This window comes from Aptenodytes forsteri, unplaced genomic scaffold (assembly GCF_000699145.1).
Source record: "Aptenodytes forsteri isolate BGI_AS27 unplaced genomic scaffold, ASM69914v1 Scaffold56, whole genome shotgun sequence".
Taxonomy (NCBI): Eukaryota; Metazoa; Chordata; class Aves; order Sphenisciformes; family Spheniscidae; genus Aptenodytes; species Aptenodytes forsteri.
The window spans coordinates 5,230,650-5,251,833 of NW_008796213.1; the positions used below are offsets into that span (position 1 = coordinate 5,230,650).

Here is a 21,184-nt window from a genome sequence, read left to right on the forward strand (position 1 = left end):
TCTTAGAGGTCTTTTCCAACCTCAATGATTCTATGATTCTATGATTCTATATGGTCTGTCTGAGCTTTCACTCACTATTAGTAGTATTTCAATAATAATCCAATTCAAATGCATAATGCTTGACTTTCTTGGTTCTCTAACAGGAACATTTTGCTAATAATTTCGATCTTTGCAGTATCTAGGAGAAGTTGTAGAGCTAAGGATACTCGTGGCAGAGAAGTTAAAACTTGGTGTAGAGAAATGGCACTCAAATTAAATGAATTATTTTTGCAGGTCAGCACTGTACACAGTCTGTGTGGTGCCTCAACCCAAACTGGTGGCCTCATCCCAAACCATGCTGTCCCATGTCATATATTGATTGGAAGTACCTTTCAAATCACTTCCCCGTACTTTACTAGTTTTCAGGTTTAGCTTTAGATGATGCATATATGGCTGTATGGCCAAGGAGAAGAGGGAGAGAAGGATAACTATTAATCTGCTGTCCTTGATACCAGGAAATTCTTAGATCTAATCTGTGCAGCCCCATCCTTCAAAAGATTTCCTGTTATAAACAGTTCATGATTTGAGGGGGGGCAATGCACTGCTCAAGGAGCCCATCCCAGAATAATGAAAAGAATGCAGCAGTTCAGTCCCCTTAGTGACTGTAATTAACTACTTTTAGCCTAGAAAATAAGATCTATGTGAATGGTTTGCAAGTTACAGGAGCAGAAGCTATTTTAAAACTGGGAATATATAGAAGTTATGTTCAGTTGTCATGCAAGGGAGAGGAAGGGAGGGGGCATAGCAGCTACAGGTTCACAGTTAGTTATCAAGTCAGTTGCTAAGAAATTTGATTAGGTTATTGCTTGTGCTCAGCACATCAGCTTTGCTCTTATCAAGGTGCTTTGCAATTTTCAGAAACGAAGGGCTTTAGAAGGCCAAAACATGGAGAATGGTACAGTCAGGTTGTTTTGACAGGTGGTGGAAGACTGCTTTGGTTTGCAGATATGCAAGTGTTAAACACAGTACCCTCAGCCAAATTTATACTCAGGTAATTATAACTACAAAATGCTCTCCACCACGTCCCCCTTCCTTGCTCCAACCATTTCAGTTGCCTCATGCAGCATGTTTTATTGCCCTAATCTGTGGTGTAGAGCTGTGGTCTGATTTTACAGCAGCTGCTGTGTATCATCCCAGAGATGGCTGTACTTTGGCGGTGGACAGAGTGATTTATACACTCATTTACTAAAGTTTATAAAGACATGTTAGAGCCATCTGAGAAAAGGTGCTATAAATGACAGGCGCAGTTCCAGTTTTTTTGGCACACCAGTCAAAAACTCAAAGGACAGTGACCTTGTGATAGCCAGTAAGGAGAGCAAGGTCGGTCCATCTGGGCGTACAGCAGTATTTTGGTGGCTCTGTGTGTCGTACTTGAGGATACCCCTGAGTTTGCTCTGATCTTCATCTGTTTGCACAGTGGTGACCTTAGCAGAATGGGACAGCGTGAAGGGGCAGGAGAAAGCCAAGGCACTGCTGTGTTAGAAATCCTTGTGATAGCTTGGTGCAAGCTGCTGCGGTGTGGTGCAGAAATAGGAGGTTAGGTACTAGAAGTGGTCTAGCCCCAGCTCTGTGCTGGGAGTGAGGAGCCCAGAGGAGAGGCAGGTCCAACTGACCATGTTGTACTGCTGTGTTGTGTCCGGCCAAGTTCGTCTCAAAGCTGTCTTCAGAGACCTCTCTGCCTCTCTCCACCACATTGCCTGAATACACTGTAGAAATGGCACTTCCAGGCAAGTGTCCTCAGAAAACTGCCTGGAGCGAGTCATGGGTTGTCACCTCTTTTTTTACCTCCAGGACCTTCCTCATCTGTTTGCTAAAGGACTTTTTAGGTCTTCTCTTGGCTGATAGCTCAGTGTGGAGGCTTGATGATGTCTCTTTCCCTGAAAGTGAAAAGAGGCATCTGGCCCATTTCAGAGTCTGGCAAGCAGAAGAAACCTCTATCCTCGGTTATTGTAGAGGGCAGGACATGCAGATTATTGCCCTCTTCATGTCTGTCTGGATCTTTGGGGTGTAGGGAAAGGGAGTGCACAGCTTTTCAACATCTCTGGGGAAGCAGAGAGACAGGGTACTGAGTGGTGACAGTAGTCACCACTCACTGCATCTTCCCATTCTATCTGTGAATCCCTGTGTCTGCGCCAGCTGCACTGGGAAAGACAAGTTTGAGCATAATTCCTCTAACAGACGAACTGAAATTAAAATTGTAGAGACTCTGACCTGACCCTCTTCATTAATCCCTTGGGGGTGTAGTATGTGCCCTGTGAAGAGCCATCCACTGAAAATAAGATGCACCTATTTGCTGCAAGCTTGTTGCTGGATGTGCAGCTTGCTTTGATACCGTGAAGACAAAATAAACAAGATGAAAAGAGAATTAAATATGAGCTAGTGGGGGCAGGATGCCTACATCTGTGTGCGTATAAAGGGATATTACTTTCTGCAGAGACCACAGATTTGTTTCCAGGACAGCAGAGAAGGGTCAGATCTTCAGAAGGTTGTAAACTGGCACGTTTGGTATTAGTACAGGTATGACGATATGCATCAGCTGAGAAGCTAGCCTGGTATATACCAGTAAAAGAGGATGGGGGGGGGGGGGGGGGGGGGGAGGTGGGGAAAGGTTGCTATTTCAAGACCAGGTTATTTTTACAGGGTTTGTGGCTAACCATCCTTAAACTGTTAGAGGCTATATAGTTGTGAAAGAGATGTTTTTATCCACATTAACCAAGTGAGAAGGAATACACCCATAGTCTTCATCCTCTCCTTTTCAGTCAAAAACAATTGCTGTGCGGAGTTGTTAAGAGCCCTTCAGAAGACATGTATTTATGAACAGTTTTTGCACTTGTGATTGATTATTTTGTTGTAAAAGCAAGTTGATTTTTATTTTTTTTTTGTGTGTGCGTGCTTAGCAGAAGCGTAGCAAGCATGCAGCACGCATTCGTTCTGAGCAGATGGACACTTGCTTCTGAGCCGCACTGCACTCTGAGCTGCTCTGTGTGTTTTGTCCTAAGCCACAGTGCTTAGGGCATGAAAAATTGCTGCATCTTCCATGCTGGGGATTCCCTTAATATGAGGTCTCTCTTTCTTACCTCTTTTCCCATTTTATCATTTAAATGTCTGTCTCCCTCCCTCCCTTCTCCCTCCTCTCAAGCCTGAGTCATTCACAATTACAAATTTGTTGTTGTTGTTGTTCTTGTTCTTCTTTTACTGGGCTGCACAATTTTAGACAGGAAGAGTAGTGGCACAAAATAGATTGCAAAAACATAGGTGTTGAAGTTAACTTTTCATAGGTTAGGTGAAATGTGGTAAGGGGGCTATGTATGTGCTCCTGATCTGTTGCAAAGTAAACAGATCAGGTTAAACCACTGAAATGAGGTCATTTTCTTGAGGAAGGAAAAGCAAGTATGCTTTGGGGCAGCTAAGGAGGGCAAAAGAGGTATAAGAATGAACTGCTCTGCCTCCAGGTAATAAAGAAATGCATACTTGAAGGTGCCGAGCGTAGAGAAATCTGGAGCAAGGAGCACCCTGAATTCTAATCTCAGCTCCAGGAATAATTTACTGCACATTCTCAGTAATAGACAACAGTGTCTTGCATTAACAAATGGGAAGACTCGGTACTTAGAAGTTTTGGGTGTTAGCTTGTATCTACATAAACCTCTCATTACTTAAAGCACCACAAGAAAAAGTTGCATTGAAGGCCTTGTGCTAGTTACAGAACCTGAGACATGTTGCTGCACTGATACGCAAGGCCGCAGGGGCTCTGGGCTAGCCAGAAGAGATCTGGTGAAGGACAGAGGAGCAGCTCACTCTTCCTTGCTGCTAATGCCTAGGAATACTTTCAGGACCCCTGGCAAAGGTGAAAGAGAGTGCAGGAGTCAGGAGTAGTAAATAAAAGTAAATAGATGAAGGGCAGCTATTACTGTAAAATATTCATTGGAGAATGCAAGACCAACTGGGTTTTCTATTCTGTTTTTAAAATGCCATGTACAGCTCTTATTTATCACTGCTGATATGATACTTAGAAACATCAGTGTGGAGAGGAATGAAGAGCAGGATAAGCCCCAGCATGTCTCTACTCCATCCAATTTCATATCCACACAAAGCACTAGCGTAACTTCAGTGCTGGTGTGACTTACCAACGTTTTCACCACTGGCTAGAGCCCGTAAAGTTTAAAGAAACTTCAAAGTCCTGCCATACTCTCTCACCATTTAAATGGCGATTTAGAGGTTTTTCTTTAGTGGAAAGAAATCTTCCTGTTCCCATAAATATTTGCTTTTCTATTGTTCTATGGCCCAGGAATATTTTCAATATCTCTAATTGAAAAAGTTGACTAGACTATGTTTCAGCTGTATTCCTTCATGTCAATAATATTGAGTGATGCCAGCCCAAAGTCATTGCAATCCATAGTTTCATTTATGAAAAGGTACAGTTTAATTCCATTTCAACAGCTGTGAGTTATCAGTTGTGAATGGGCCGGGTTGAACTGGACTGATACATGAGCTCCTCCTTTATTATTTATGACTTTGGCACTGTAATTTATCAAACATACTGGGTGTGGCAGTTGCTCATCTGGGGTAACTTGGCACGTCATCATTGACTTGAGTGGAGTCATGCTATTTTACACTGGCTTATGATTCTGTTCTTTGCATTGAAGAGCTCCTTCACTAATATCTCTGCAGTCTAACGGAGATGTCTTATTGTAAAGAGATTTTGCCATTTCAAAGTTTTCCCTTGCCATAAAATTCCCAGAGAGCAGTGAGAGATAGGACCATTTTTATGGTGTCTCTGTGCCTGATTGAGTACTTTAGATTTTTAAGCTGTTTATGCAGAGAATCTCCTTGGTAGCACAGACTGCTTTCTCTGAGCATTAGTAAAAATGAGAGGTGAAAGTCAGAGAGATGGCACTGTCAGGGAATTACCACAACAATTTGCATGAGTTTGGTGCCTTTCATGCAGTATCTCAAGGCACTATGCTCTCAGAAGCTCGCAACTACAGAGACTAAGCTTTACTAAGCAAATATTGCTGATGGTGGAGGCTTGCATTTATCAAGGGAGACTGAATTGTAAATAGTTTGCAGAAAAAAGTCCACAGAAGAGAGTCACTGTTACACATGCATACACATACACGCACAAAACATACAAAACCAGTAAGCACAAGCAATATTGTATGGTGTTGCTCTTTATTCTGTTGAAGGAAATGATCCTCTTTGATTTCTTTATTTGTTTAAGAAGATGCTGCAGAGCCTCACATCATTCACAAGTGTCAGCTGTCAGCAATCAGTTTTGTTGTTAACAAATAAAAAGATGCTTTTAAACATGTAGAGACTGAATGTCGTTAGGTTATATTTCTGCAATTCTTCACACAATTGCTCAGTGTCTGAAATCAGTTATCTTTGTCTCCTGGTACTTCTGTATATACAGGTTGAAGATTGCTAAGTTAGGAGAAGACAATAAGCCCTTCCCTGCATTTCCCCCCTTCTCTTAGTATCTAGAATTTACTGATTTGAATGAAGGCTTTGGACTCAAGAGACCCAAAGTCACTTTTCCTGGGCAGAGGTTATTTTGGTTCCTAACTCTTCCTAACTGTCAAGCACCTAAGGACCTCTGAGACTTGAGGCTTTGATCTCTTTACCAATTTGTGTGTCTGCTGTATAAGGAGGGGTAGCCTGAGAAGGCTCTTGAGCCCAAGCCTGCCTTGTGTTCGCCCACTTTGCCACAAGCCTGTTCCTAGACTCAAACACTGAGGGGAAGCACCTAGGGGGAAAGCTTGGGCTCAGTTTGTTCACTGTGCAATCCTTAGCAGGTATCTCTTTGCACGGGTTGCCTTCTGTCCCAGGCACTCTCACAGAGCCAGCCAGAAAAGTTGTCCTGGAGGCCTTTCTGGAAGATCCCTGTTGCTTGCTCCTGCTTTACAGAAGCTGTGGTTTGTAGGCAGCCACAGTCATCCTTTGGCAAGAAGCACGGGCAAGCAGGAAGAGTGTGACCAGACAGGAGCCACACAAGAGCAATTCTTTTTGCTTACCATGTATTTTTAGTTATTACACTGTATCTACTGGTCTCTGCTCTCCAAAGGTACCTCTTAAAAAGATGAGCAGTTCCTGGAGAGTCAGGTTATTTATAATATGGAAAGAGTTGGGCCAATCAACTGGTAAGTCCAGGGTGTCTTTTAGGAATGTTTTGGCTTTGCTTTTTTGAAAAGTCTACTGTTAGCTTACAGGGACAAGCTTAAACCCCAGTGGTATCTTGGCATTGTCCCCCTCCCTTGACTTTTCCAAGAACCCTACCAAAAAGACAGCCTGGGTATGAAAAACACTTATTTCTTTCCTGGGGAAATCCTTTTGACAGCTGAGACCTGATGATTCTATGTGGCCTGGAATGAGGTGTTGTTGAGATGATTAATGTGCCCGTATTTCAAGGAACTTTTTGGTGTTGTTGTTGACATTGCAGGGTTCATTTACCCCTCTTCACCAAAGTAAAAAAAAAAAAAAAAGACTTTTATTTTTCCATTTGTTCAGTTCAAGCTTATCAGTCTCTTGCCTATAAAGACTAATTTGTCTTTTGCTTGCAGTGTCACATGTTGCTCAGTGACTCTGCCTTATTGGTATTCTTGAGCAAAACTGAGTCTCAGGTAATGTATGCTAGACAGATACTCATTTTCACCCCTGATTTTTCCTGGTATTTTGCCATCCTCATAATAATTGACCCACTATCACTGCTACAGGGTTCATGTTAAAGAATAAATTTTTCTAGTGACATGGAACATTTAATGGTGAAGATGTTAATAATACAGTACTTTAAATGCGATTAGACAAATTTGTTTAAAGAGGAAATAAAGGGAAGGATGCATCTTCCCTGTCTTTCTATTCCTTCTGCCCCACCTCCATCTGAGGCTTTTATGGAGGAAAGAGCATATTTGCTTTTAATCTAAGGAAAAACATCACTGCTGAGTAAGAAACTGGTTACAGTTTTCTTCAGGATTCGTATCCCAACTGTTCCTGTGTACCACTCTGGACATTATATGGCAATCAACATGCTTCCCCCAGGGACATGGGGGAATGGAGTTAAATCCAGTTGATGGCCGGTCACGAGCGGTGTTCCCCAGGGCTCAGTTTTGGGGCCGGTCTTGTTCAATATCTTTATCAATGATCTGGATGAGGGGATCGAGTGCACCCTCAGTAAGTTTGCAGACGACACCAAGTTGGGTGGGAGTGTTGATCTGCTCGAGGGTAGGAAGGCTCTGCAGAGGGACCTGGTCAGGCTGGATCGATGGGCCGAGGCCAGCTGTATGAGGTTCAACAAGGCCAAGTGCCGGGTCCTGCACTTCGGCCACAACAACCCCATGCAGCGCTACGGGCTTGGGGAAGAGTGGCTGGAAAGCTGCCCAGCAGAAAAGGACCTGGGGGTGCTGGTCGACAGCCGACTGAACATGAGCCGGCAGTGTGCCCAGGCAGCCAAGAGGGCCAATGGCATCCTGGCCTGTATCAGAAATAGTGTGGCCAGCAGGAGCAGGGAAGTGATTGTGCCCCTGTACTTGGCACTGGTGAGGCCGCACCTCGAATACTGTGTTCAGTTTTGGGCCCCTCACTACAAGAAGGACGTTGAGGTGCTGGAGCGTGTCCAGAGAAGGGCAACGAAGCTGGTGAAGGGTCTGGAGAACAAGTCTTATGAGGATTGGCTGAGGGAACTGGGGTTGTTTAGCCTGGAGAAAAGGAGGCTGAGGAGAGACCTCATCGCTCTCTACAACTACCTGAAAGGAGGTTGTAGCGAGGTGGGTGTCGGTCTCTTCTCCCAAGTAACAAGCGATAGGATGAGAGGAAATGGCCTCAAGTTGCACCAGGGGAGGTTTAGATTGGATGTAAGGAAAAATGTCTTTACTTGAAAGAGTGGTGAAGCATTGGAACAGGCTGCCCAGGGAAGTGGTGGAGTCCCCATCCCTGGAGGTATTTAAAAGACGAGTAGATGAGGCACTTAGGGACATGGTTTAGTGGGCATGGTGGTGTTGGGTTGATGGTTGGACTCGATGATCTTAGAGGTCTTTTCCAACCTTAATGATTCTATGATTCTATGACAGAGAAAACCAAATTCATACCAATATCAATGTTTAATCAGTGCTAACTACCAGTATCAGTGTTAACTTTTTAGCTACAGATCGGTAATGTTATTTGCAGGGTGGAGCACAGTTCCAGGCAGAATTGGTAGATCAAATTTTGCACTGGGCTGTTGAGCCTTGCAGAAGTGAGTAAGGAAATAAGCTCAAACCACAGTAAATAGCATCACCCCCCTCCACGACTTTGGGAGGGACATATTCTCACCAGTCTTGTCAGAGGAGTTACGTATGGCAGGAAGAGAGGTGTGCATGGCATGACTTCTCAGGAATGGGGATGTCCTTCATGGGTATAAGCGCCTGATCTTTGGATGGCAGTCTGTCTAACACTCAGGAGTTTTTTTCTGTGTGAAGCAGGGGTCAAGTCCAGAAAGATATTATACTAATATATATATTTTTTTTTTCCCATGGAAGTTAGGAACTAAAAGGTTTTCCATAAGGTACGTGCTGCTGAATTGTAAAAACCTAGTAATGAAAGGGAGGACAGCCAGCCATAGGCACAACCTCAGATGCAAGAAATCAGAGAAACCAAACCATCTGGCCCTGAAAGAACTTACAAATGAGAGAAGGTGGCCTTGGACATCTGTGTCAGGACCCCACACTGTGTCTCAGCATTAGCAGCCAATCACATTTATCAGGCAGGAACTTGTCTCCCAGACAATATTAAACACTAAACTAAACAAAGAAGCATTTTCAAGCTCTATGTTAGTTAGCATCCATTTGGAATGAGATCCCTCCGTGTCCCCAGATTGACAGGCAGATTCTTCAGGGGATGAAGACGTTGGTCCAACCCTGGCATCCTTGTCTGCTGCAGGGATCTCCACTGACCTGTCTACTGAGATGCCTTCAAGACTCAGGGATAAAATCTTGCTTCAATAGCACTTTCCCGGGTCAGGACAATAGCAACTCTTGAGATTTGTGAAAACAAATATCACTTTCTTGGTAAGGGCTTTTCATGGGCAGAGGAAGAGAAGGAGAGGTACTGGGGAACAGCTCATAAAGCAAAAACGACTAACAAGTTTCGTGTGTGCGCACATGCCTGCATATGAGAGAGAGGAGGAGGGAGAGAATGAATCATGGCTGAAGAAAAGAAGGTCTTTCATCTGAAAGTTCAGCACAGATTCCTGAATTGCACATATTATATGCATAAGGTGCGAAAGCTGAGCTGAGGAGAACACATGCCTAATTTGTTAAGAAACAGCAAATCCCCAGCAGCAACCAAGAAGAAATTAAACTTGTATTCAACATATTCATAGCTTAAAAATGATCTTAGCTTGTATGAATGTGAGGTCAAAATGGAATTTTTCCTCCAGGTATGTACATAAATTAGGTAGCATTAATAGGAAGTAACCAGTCCATTTATTTGTCAATAAGCATTCAAAGTGAAGGCTGAATGAGCCTGTGCCAGAAGGAATGGAAACTAGTTTGCATTTCATGATTATGTAAAGCAGTTCTTGGTAGAATGAACTTCTTGTGACCTCCTCCCCCCCTCTTTTTTTTTTCTTTCTCTACCACCCTGGCAGCACATATTTATTTAAATAATTTTCAGTTCTAACAGTGTGTTTGTGTGTTACTTTTAATCAGCATGAGATGGCTTTTGTATTGTTTGTCCTGCTTCATCTTATGCTTCCCTTCTAATATGGAAAGAAAGAAAAAGTAGTATTTCTGGGTGTGCCCTTGCTCTAGAAATGTAGTGGTCTTCCAGTGATATGAGTGAACATTTCCTTACTTAACCAGCTAGCAAGACTAGTGCAGAGGGAGTAGTCAGGAAAACACAAAGAGAAGTAGGAAACACATCCTATTTGAGGACTGTTCCATTTCACGGCAGTTAATAGATTTTACTGTCTTAGAGAACTGGATGATACCAATTTTTCACTAGTACTGCCAACTAATTTGATGTCTGGTTTTCAAAAGACAGGTTGCGGGTCTTTTCCAAAATCCAGTCCTTTAAAGCAACCAAAAAACTTGTACATCAGTGTAACTAGTCACATTTTGAATGTTTTGGTCAGTGCCCCAAAATGCTTTCTATGGAAGTGGGCTGGTCAGAAGTGGAATTTCACTGCGGTAGCAGCCGCTGAGATAGGCATTTGGGGCCTCGATCAGGGGAGACTGAGAACTCGTATACACTAGAAACGCCAATAGCTTGTATGGACCGAGTGGATAAATAGGTGCTTGAATGAAGACTCATTTAATAACTGGTGCCAAATTCTGCGATTTCTTTAGTCAGGTCTCAGATGTAATGAGACTGAAAACTCAGTTACTTTCTCAGTCCTAGGAATTATCCTTCCTGGCTGCCACTGAGGCATAGTGCATTAAGGCACATTGTGCAAGCAGAAGAATTCATTCTTTAGTACTGTTGACTCAATACTTTCCACCTGTATGAAATCTGTGCTTTCAGAATTGGACAAAATATTCATATTATTTTATATGTAAAACATTTTGATTTTACATGCATCTTAAACAAAAATTGAATTTCAGAAAAGTTTCTGTTAATAAATGGAGAAAAAAAACCATAATGCTTTTTATCTATTTATTTACTTATTTATGCTTAACACACCCTCAGGTCAAAAGAAGGAATGCATTAAAATGACCTTGACCTTCTGGTGCAATAGAAATTTTGAATAAACTTTTAATATCTTTCTCAATACTCCTAGTCACACTTCACATTTAAAGGAGAAAATTGAGAATAAGTGAAAAAGTTCCGAACGTTGGGCAATTATCCACAGTCCCTTGCTGCTGTTGTTGATCTACATGAAGGAACAAGGAAGTAACAAGATGTCAGAAAGTCATTGTATTGTGAGCTGGAACAAAACAGTTTTAAGAGCTTTTGCTTTTTGGAATTTGTTTTCAAGATGCGTCAAGTTCGTGTTCACTCAGGATACGATATGAAGAAGGTTTTGTGCAGTGAGGAATGAAGATTTAATAGCCTGATAAGTAGAGAACCTTACAGATAATTTCAAGGTGTTAATCTAACCTTGCTGTGCCTTTAATCTTTTGGCGTTCTGGAGAATGTAAAAAACAAAAGCTGACTGTTTTAATATCATAGAGTAGTCATGGAGAAAAAATTTCTTCCAGCAGAGCAGCTTTTAAATAAATTATTACTTTTTTTTTCTGTGATGGGAAAAAATAACTGTAAGATGGATTTAAAGGGAAGTGAATTTACTAAGTGTCCTGCATCTTTCTCTCTCACTAATTAGTAACAGTCAAATGCTCTTGTTCTGCAGACAGTGACTACAAAGAAAAGGATAAAGAACTTGGGAAAGACTCTACATCCAAAATAATTAGGCAATTTATCATTTAGGGTAATTGGACTTGTGCAAAGCAGCATTATTTACCACAGGTTTCCATTTCTTCTAACTGGGTGTGAAAAATACGGCTACATTGATTGGGAAATGCTCTTAGTGTTTTTTCCAATATGCATTGTGCCAGGGACGTTCAGTTCAAAGTGTGGTGTTCCTCCCAGTGATTTCTTTTCCCTCAGTGATCTTCAGAGGCAGCCTTCAGATTCTAAAACCTCAAACCAAAATTAGATTAAAGTACCCAATATGGGGTCAGAAATGGGAGGGAAAGCGAGAGGGGTTTCCACCGGGGAATTTTCACTTAACAAATGAAAGCCTGTGCTTTGTTTCAAAGGAAAAATTGCCAAGTGGAGGCACATCTTATTCACATCGGTAGCCAGCTGACATGTTTATGCTGATTTCCAGAGGTGTGTAAGTACAGGAATCAGGGGCTCCAAAACTCCTGCCTCTGTGATGTGGAAAACACAAGCATTTAAGCACCACTGGCAGATAGCTCTGATGTTGTTTCAGTGTGAAGGGAGAAGGGAGGAGTAGTCACGAGGGTTTACTTGAATTTCATTTCACAATTTGCCGGCAGTATGAATGCCCCTTCACCCAAAGGTGAGTTTTTCCATCGTTTTTCCAAGGAGGGCCCAGCTACCCCTTTGCAGTTTGTCAAATCATGGCACTCTCCCAGCTTTGTGCTGTCGCCCTCCACTCGAGAAGATTACGTCTTCACAAGCAGCTTTGCTTGCTGTGGACGCTCCGGAAATATTCAAACTTCCTAGATTTCACCGCCAAGGTCTCTGGTACGTGGTGACCCCACGGCTGACTTTCTGCCGGACCCCGGGGGTGGCCCAGGGTGTCACATCACGCTCCAGCATATGTGGCTTTGCGCTGCGGGTACTTTGTGGTGCTGGCACCCCAGTGCTCAGACACGTGTCCCCAGGCTTTGGAGCGAGGAAATCAACTAGTGGGAGAAATTGTTATTTAAAAGTGATCTTGCTCTACCTGCCTGGTAGAAACCAGCCAGCAGAGATCCTTGCTGGGAGGAGAAGTGGGGGGGAATAAGGTGATGTTTAAAAGCATTTTACTCCCTGCCTGTGAGAAATTCACAAATATGCACTGCTGGGCTGTCATAGGTGGGTGCCGCAGAAGTGCTTTTAAGTGGCACAGCTTGACACCAGTTGCATGCATGTCTTCAGATAGTGTCACAGGTTGTGAGTTTTTCCCCCAACAGCTTGTTATTTTAAAACATTTGTATGTGTTTGATACCTTCTTTAATAAGAAAGTCATGACAACCAGCAATTTCCTATGGAGATACGAGGAGCAAGAAGTAGTAGGTTGTTACCTAAAATACTGCCTGTCGCCTGAGCAAGCTCAACGTGAGAGAAAATGCACAATTTGGATGCAAACTGGGAGCGCTTGATCCCTCACCAAAGGAGTGAGTGAGCTCCAGTACTGAAAGGCATACCTCTGTGGGTGTGGCCACACTGTCAACCGAGAAAGATTCCACCATTTGTCAGTTTTTGTGCAATATCATAATTTGTTGGATGTTTACATTGATTACCTGTGTTGAGCAGAGCAGCCAGCCAAAATTTCAGGGTCTTTGGGTTGTTTGGCTTAGAGCTAGGATCCAAATATCTTTGAAGTGACCCTACTTATTTACAATGAATGTATAAACTGTCTTTTTGCCCAGCCCAGCAGGAATCGAGCAGCAGGACGTGGCTCCTGCGCTCACAGCTCTGTGGAGCGACCTGGACGGTGGCAGTCCCTCTCCAAGCTGGGATTGCCGTACTTCTGAGTCCATGCCTGGTGCTTCCTCATCTCCTTCTTTGTTTTCCTTTTCTGATCCTTTTCCTTCTTTCCTGAACACACAGGTCTGTGCAGAGAACTATCCAGAGAAACCACTCTGCCCACAGATGCCTTGCGCATAACCTTGCTTGTCATTTTGCATTGTGATAGTCGCCTGTGCGACTTTGAACAGGGGCTGTAATTCTCCTTACTTGATTCTGTAATGGAGCTTATCTGTTTCTTATATTTACCCAGAGAGGCGAGTGGTTGCTTTACCTACAGGTTTGAACAATGTTTAACCCGAACTGTAACTGTCAGGCAAACAACTTTCTTTTCTTTAGGTTTGGTACTCCGCCACTTTGGCACTGCAGACTTCTGCGGTGGGAGCAAGATACTGTATCTTTTCTAAATATTTTAGGTTATTTTAGCACTTTTCATACGATAACACCCAAACGATACATAAATAATAACCTCTAAATGTACCTACAAGGCTTGTAATATTAATGGCCCTGCTTTTTCAGGGTGAGGCACAGAGAAGTTAAAAGTTTTGGCATGGGAAATAAAGAACTCAGCAAGCAATATTTGCATGTTCTGGTTAACTTATATCCCACAAGGAATCCTTTGTAAAATCATCTGGTGTTTCCCCCATGGGTTTAAGTGAAAATACAGTGATTTTCATCAGAGGTCCAAATCACAAGTCAATAAGTCTACTGGTGTGCACAAATTAAAGGATGTGCATGCATCACCCTATGCAAGGCCAGAAATGCAAATTGTGTTTTTTCCAGTGTTTTGAGTAGTCCCTACAAAGCACACTCCTTTCCATTGTGCAGGGGAAAAAAAAGAGATATTGTCTATGAAATTCATTAAACCATAGATTTTAAGTTTAGGAGTTTGTTACTGTGCAGTCTAATCTTGTGTACAACCAAGGGCATAGGACTTCACTGAATTAATTCTGTTTAAATTAGTATATCTGTTTAAAAAAAACCCTCCCAGTTGTTTTAATTAGATGGCATAAAATGTCTTTGCTGACTTTGAAAATGAAGGACCCCAAGAAGAACAAGCAAAACAAAATGCTTTAGCAATCTTTTTAATTATCCTTGTTCCATTGTTGCAAGTTTTGCTGTTCTAGAAATGTTGGGCAAAACTGTCTTTAACACGTTGTCTTTATAGGATTGTGGAACCTTCCACATTTTGCGTTAATTAAACATATAAATCCTACAAACTGTATCCAGGGTAACTGCAAACCAAGAGCCTGATTCTCAGTTTACAGTTATGCCCTCTTTCACCGCTCCTGTGATGGGAATGGACTGTCAAGGTGTGTGTACATCATCCTCACACTTTATCTGCAGCAGTATTATCATCACCTCATTCCTGCATGATGCTATCTTGTTAACGTATAAACAAGCGCTTGCAACTATGGTAAGGCCTGTTTATGCTCCCGTAGTAGGACCTTAGTGCAACTGAGAATCAGGCTCTGAAGACACATCTCTTGTTCTTACAATCCAGCTATTTAAAGGAAAGGAGCAATGCTCATCTTGCTGGCAAGGAGCACAAAGCAAACCAGAAATTCAGAAAATGATAAGAGAAAGAAAAGACAAAACATGACACACACCATTAAGTTTTCCTTCTTTATTAGTGGGAAGAACATAGATGTTTTTGTCTTGCTGTGTACTGACTTTGATAGAAGTGTAGCCCATGCAAAATAATAATTTTCTTATAAAAGTTAAAGATGGAGTGGAAATATTTTTTTTTATTCTTTTTTGCTCCCACCACCTTCTTTTATATTCTCTGTTGGACTGAAGTAGGAACCTTGATATAGGAATGCAGATAATTTGATTAAATTTTGGATCTTACCGGAGATGAAGTTCAGCTTGTAGAGTAGTAACGTAGAGATGCCTGTCATTTAGGAAATCTGCAAAGACTTGACCCAAAGCCTCGGGAGGGTGTTGCTTTGGTTCAGATCCTGAGTGAGATCAGTGCTGTGCTTTTATAATCAAGAAGCTGCTGTTGCTGGGCTCAGGGTTACAGTTGTACACTCAGCCCCAGAGGACCAGCTGCTCTGCTGTAAATTGGTGCTGGTACTGAGGGGGAGTGAAAGACACAGTAAACACGCAGAGTAGCAGTAAATGACAAGAGGATATGATATGTAACATTAACCAGGCTCAGTGTTTGCTTAGGTTGTAGAATGGTCTTTTAAATCAATCTTTTATTATCAGTGGAGCCTTAGCAGTGCACTTAAATGGAGAGCAATGCAAGGACACAGAGACTTGGTGCAAAGAGAGCATCCTGCTTTCTCTCCTAGCTCTGATTTTACAGGAAAAAACATAGATAGACCGAGGGCATAACATTCAGATGTGAACTTTTTCCATGTTTGGCAACATTTGGAATTGGGCTCTGATTTCGTTCCCATTCCTGCCATAAGGATTCATCTCGCCACCAGTCCTGACATCCTGCACAAATAGGGCTGGGAATGTCATGCAAGGAGTCCTTGCTTCTACCCTAACCTTTCTGGCAACAGTGAATTTACCAGTTTTGTTTCATCTTTTCCCATAGTTAATTATCCTTCTCCTAAATAAATAAAGATTAGTTTTCCACTTTCAATTTATTGCCCTCAGATTCCCCTGAACTTACTTCATTCTTGGACTGCTGTACAAAAGACACTTTGCATAGGAAAAGTATTTTCTCCTCATTGTGCGACTAGAATTGTAAACTACAGTGATATCACCTGTTGGTGTTTTCTTGTGTTAAAACTGTAAGTTCCTAAAATTATTTCTTTTTATTTCTTTTTTTTAGAAGTTGGACAGTACGTGTGCCTGTTTTCAGAGGTTCACCTATGGGTTTTTAACATCCTTTGGAAAATGTGGATATTAGAATTGGATAGAGTATTCTAAAAGCAATCTCCACCAGTGTGAAATCTTACCAAGCTTATCTCACAGTCCTGGTTTTGCTCAGCGTGCCCTTGTTTCAAGCGTTGTAGTTGTTGGTGGAGTTAAGTTTTTCGAAGTGTTGTTAGATCTTTTTGTCAATATATTATTTTCCTGTTTCTATAGTTCTGTAAATACACAAAGAGAAATTAGATGGAAAGTGTTGTCACAAGTTGGGGGTTAAGGTTTTGTTTTGTAGGAAAACAATGTTACCAGGTCTCTTAACTCCCACCAAGTCAGAACTAATTGCTGGAATGGTTGCTTGAAACGGAATTGAAATCTGAATAATATGTATTTTTAGCATTTCAGATTAATGAAGTAATAATTTTAATCCCACTAACGCTCAGACTTTGCAGAGAAATGTGGTAGCCACGAGACACTTGCTGTGCATAGGCAGATATGCAAATTCTAAGCAGTGCATTGGCGAATGCTACCAAGCCCTCATGTATGCATCTAAATATATGTACTCTTATATATCTTATATATCCTCCAGCACTGGACTAGGCTATGGGATGGTAATTATAGACCAGGTCATTCTTGGTAGTAGATTTTTGTGAAAAAGCTCTTGGGAGAACTTTGTTTTCCAACCCAGCGATGGGGAGAACGGGTTTAATTTCAATGCGTTATCCAAAGGGTACGACTCTTCAGTGGTGCAGTACGCCTCGTCTCCTGGTCCAGCTCTGCATTATTGTCAGTGATGCAGTAATCAAACCAAGCTATGGGATTTTAACCTCTTCATTTCTGGACTGCAAGAGGCAAACAGAGAATCAATGAGCCCACATTACCAGCTGGAGCTAGGAGGTTCCCCCACTGTGCTAAGCGATACCAGACTGAATGCTGGTCCATCCAGTGAACACAAGAGATACTAACTGGAGCTGTTTGGGTTTGCTGCAGAAGGGAAGGCTGTAGGAAATGGATTTACATTGTTCTTCGGAGCGAGGTAGGAAACAGATCTCTAAGTTAAAAATCCAGCAGGGCTTGTGGATGTATTCTGTCTGGATTCGGAGTGGGGAGAAGCAGAGCTGCCAAAGGAACACTTGGAGATGTAACATGCAGTTAAACCCGCAGCACTGGTAGGACTGGACAATCACTAGTTAAAGCTAGTTAATTATTTACGAAAAAAATTATGAAGTATAAAATATTCAAACTGCCCGTGCCTGATGCGTGCCGTTGTCACAAAGGCACACACACCTGGGTTTTAAATTCTTGCCTGTTTATTACATTTTTTTTAAAGTAAAGATACTTTAATACTAATGATGGAATAATATTATTTGTGAAACATTAATAATAAACAAAATATGGGGGAGAAATTTTGTTATTTGTTTCTTCCAGAGGGGGATATGCCTGCTTTCTTTAAAATGAAAATAATTTACAACGTTTCTTAGCTCTCTCGGAAATTAATAACTTACTAAGTGTTGTGATAATTGTGCAGAGAACCCGTTATGGTAACACAGTGTAGCTACAAACTGACTGGGAAATTGGTGCCTTGAGTCTGAAATTACATGTTGCAGTTACCAGGCGTCATTTCAGATTAGCTGTACCTGTCTCGTGGGCAGCTCATCAGGAGCCGCACTGGTGAGTCAGAGACCTACCATTTTCCTCACTTAGAAGTTGGCCTGGCGTAGAGGGCTTAACTTAGAAGCAAAGACGAAATAAAAGTCAGGCTATGCTGAGCTGTTGAGCCCAGAGACAGGGTCTGCTAGAGAAGCAGTTCGTTGGAAACCTCAGCAAAAAATAAAACCTGCCTCCTGCAAAAGCTTGGAGATGGTGTTAGGCAGCTTACATACCCAGTGACAACTCTCGAGTACCTGGCACTCGCCTGAACTTGCTGTTGACATCTGTACACCTGCTCTTAGCAGGCAGAAGGCAACATTTCTCTGACTGTATCTAAAAATGGCATTTCTCACAAAAAAAAAAAAAAGGGGCTGTTAGTCGCGGTATCTTTGCCAAACTCCATTTACATGTTGGCTGTTTAAAGACCCATCTGCAGCGTCGATCGCCTGACACTGGTTCACTTCCTGTCCTAAATTGCTGAAAAATCCCAGCACATAAAATGCTGGCACCGTGGCTTTTCGTCGAATCCATGACCTTCTCCCTCCCCGCGTCTGCTCTTTCTGCTCTCGGCTCACCTTCCCGTGGCCTGCCCTTCGGGGTCTCCGTGACAAAGCTGGTTGGGTGAGACCTCAGGACCTGGCCCCACAGACATCAAAGCTGGCACTTTCCAGCTTCTCCCCTTGCAATGCCATATATACTTGTATTTCCACAGTTGTGACCTGAAGTCCTGACCCCTAATCTGGGGGCCATTGCTGGGTGCGCGTGAGTAGTTTGAGTCACCTTGGGGAGCAGGACTATCTGTATGTGGAAGCACACGTTTTGAAAGTGTACCAAGATGCTTCAGGGTATAAGTTTTCTAAATGACAGATACTATAAATCCTGACTGCCTGATGGCAGGCGCTAGAGTGGAACATTTTGTCGTCAGTGCTTATTATCTCAAGATTCTTAATTAGTTTCATTGATAATTTTCTTGCACTTGAATGTTTCAAATGATTAAATATTTCAGTGCTTGTTTGGTGGAAAGTCTCTCCGTTGTGTACAGCAGGACATAATATCGACTCCAGATAGTCGGTGGAGAAGTGGTGTTTACTGTCCCTTTTGCAGCCCCTCATGGGAGCTGCTCTCTGAACGCTGAGGTTGGGTCTCATCGCAGCCGGTTGCAGAACAGCGAGGTGGCTGATTTAGGAGTACCAGAAGGGGGAATGGTGAAAAAGCCTAGTTTTCCCTCTCGGCTTTGAATGCAATATTTTTCCTCCACTGTCTAGTCCACCATTCAGGTGTCCCAGCTGAATGCACAGGAGTCGTTTGCCTGATTCCTGCAGAGAAAGATATTTCAGCTAGATGGCTTTTCCAGATTTAAAGAATTATACCTGGAGGAGGCTGCCTGCAGTTTTCTTTCCGTCTCCTTCACACTTGTGCTGAGGGCAGCGGGTTCCCATGTCACGGCTGTGGATTGGTGAGTCTCCATTTTGCATTTAATGTGCACATCTTCAGCTCCTGCCCACCCTCCTGGCCGGGGTGAGATGTGCCTCCAGCATCTGCTAGGGCCCAGGAGGCCGCTCGTGTGGTGTGTGCACACACGCACCCCGGTCAGCAGAGCACAAGGCCCGTTTTAATCCCTTGAAACACTAACAATAGTTCATGTCCAAGCTCAAAACCTGTCCTGAATCACAAGGATTTTCACCACAATACATGGCGTGTCTAGTTTATGTAAAAGGAAAAAAAAAAAGAAAACACCAAAACCCTTTAAAATGCCACTTCTCATAACTACTTACTTAAGCCGTAGGCCTGAATGCTGAATGTCTGTTGTAAACTGATGGTATAAATTCCCTGTTTGCTTCAGCAGAGAATTTGGCTCTTTGCCTTGAGACTTGTAAGAAGAGAATGTTTTAAACCTATGGTTAGGAGATGCAGCACGTTCGTATCATTGCTTTAATCAGATTACTTTTTTCCTTTTTTTCCTTTTTTATTTTTTTAATTTTTTTTAGACCAAGTTGTGGGGTTTTTTTCAGAGCCCTGTTCCTTGAATGTTCCCCATAGGTGGAATGTAATTAAACTCCACTGGCATCTCCCCCTGCTGGGATTTAGACTAGGGACAGATCTTTAGGAAGCATAAAACAAATACTGTGGAAAAAGAAACCTTGTTAGAAGAGTTGCCAGAGAATCGGCTCTGCTCCATTTACAAGCTGATAGTTTTGAAAATCTGCCCTTTCTCCTTTTGTGAATTGGTTTCTAGAAATTGTTAATTAATCATTTAAACACTGGGGGCAGGGGGGAACCCATGAATCTTTCGCAGCTCTTGCTCTGCTCATGGGCTGAGAGTTCACATGTCGAGAAGCACTTTCTGCCTCAAACCCTGGCTTTTGCTTAAAATAATTCGTCGGGGAAGGCACCACGCTGACGGTGCCAGGGAGGGAGGGCTCCGACAGCAATGGCAAGTGCGATGGACGCTTGAGCCCTCAGTGTGCTGGCGTGATGGTGACCTGTCCCCTGGGAAGTCCCCATCGCCGAGGACATGGGGCAGCTCCTTCCCCGGCCACCTGGCCCTGCGAGCACAGACGGCCTTGTGCTACTCCTGTCCACGAGAGGCTGCTCCCTTGCAGCTCCTGCAAGGCTATTCCCACGCTTCACCTCAGCTACCTCCTGCTGCAAAAAAATAAAATATGAGACCTGCCTCTCAGTTCTGGGGGTATAAATACGGAATAACCTTGTCAGCTCGGAGGGTCACTGTGCTGTAACCGGGAGGAGAATCTGTCCCCAGGTACTGCTTGACTAATGGCTATCAAAGGCAAAAGTGAAGTGATAATAGTTTTGGATCAGCTTCTAGTGAGCTAATGTCTATATTGCAAAACAAACTGTAATGTAACTGGGACTGCCTTTGATGGTCCTCCTGCCTCAGGATTTAAGATGTTCTCTTTGGAATCAGGAAAAGACCTAATGCTGGGAATGATGTATTTCCTACCTGCCTGATATGAGACTGCTTCCACTTTTCTACATGCTCTTGCAACAATGAAATGAGAGTCCTTATTTCTTGGTTGGTGAAGTCTGTCGCTGTGGATGGTGGAGCAGAGCTCTCAGCCCAGTTCAGGAGAAGGGTGTTGTGCTGCTCTCCTCGCAGGGCAGCGATTGCAGTTGCTGAGACCCAAGGTGGGTGCAACCTTCCCTCAGTTGGAAAGTAAGTTGTCTTGTAATAGTCCTTGGGCGGTGGTAGGAGAAGCAGTATTAAGAGATTTTTTTAAAACCAGTTGGGGAAAAGCATACAGCATACAATGTGATGGCTAGGAATATTTATAGCTTGTAGTCCAGTCAAAAGCAGTTTTTAGTGGCTTATGTATTAACCATATTAATTTGCTTTTTTTCTGCCATCTTTTTATCTATGCCAATTGCTTTAGCGTCTGGATGCCAGACATACAGGTGATTACCACACTAATGTAGTATAAATGGAGTACAGGTCACCGCGAAGTCCTTGCTCCCCCCTTCTCCCCTCTGTTATCTCTCCCTT

At 42.8% G+C, this 21,184-nt stretch overlaps 1 protein-coding gene across 1 annotated transcript in view; it reads left to right on the forward strand.

The window, feature by feature from the left end:
- The window catches only part of TBXAS1 (thromboxane A synthase 1), a 198,592-nt gene extending 187,545 nt beyond the window's left edge, over positions 1-11,047 (forward strand). The window contains exon 11 of the mRNA XM_019474392.1: positions 10,985-11,047. Within this exon, the coding sequence (XP_019329937.1) occupies positions 10,985-11,047 (63 nt within the window). The remainder of the gene's footprint in view (positions 1-10,984) is intronic.
- The last annotated feature ends 10,137 nt before the right edge of the window (positions 11,048-21,184 follow it).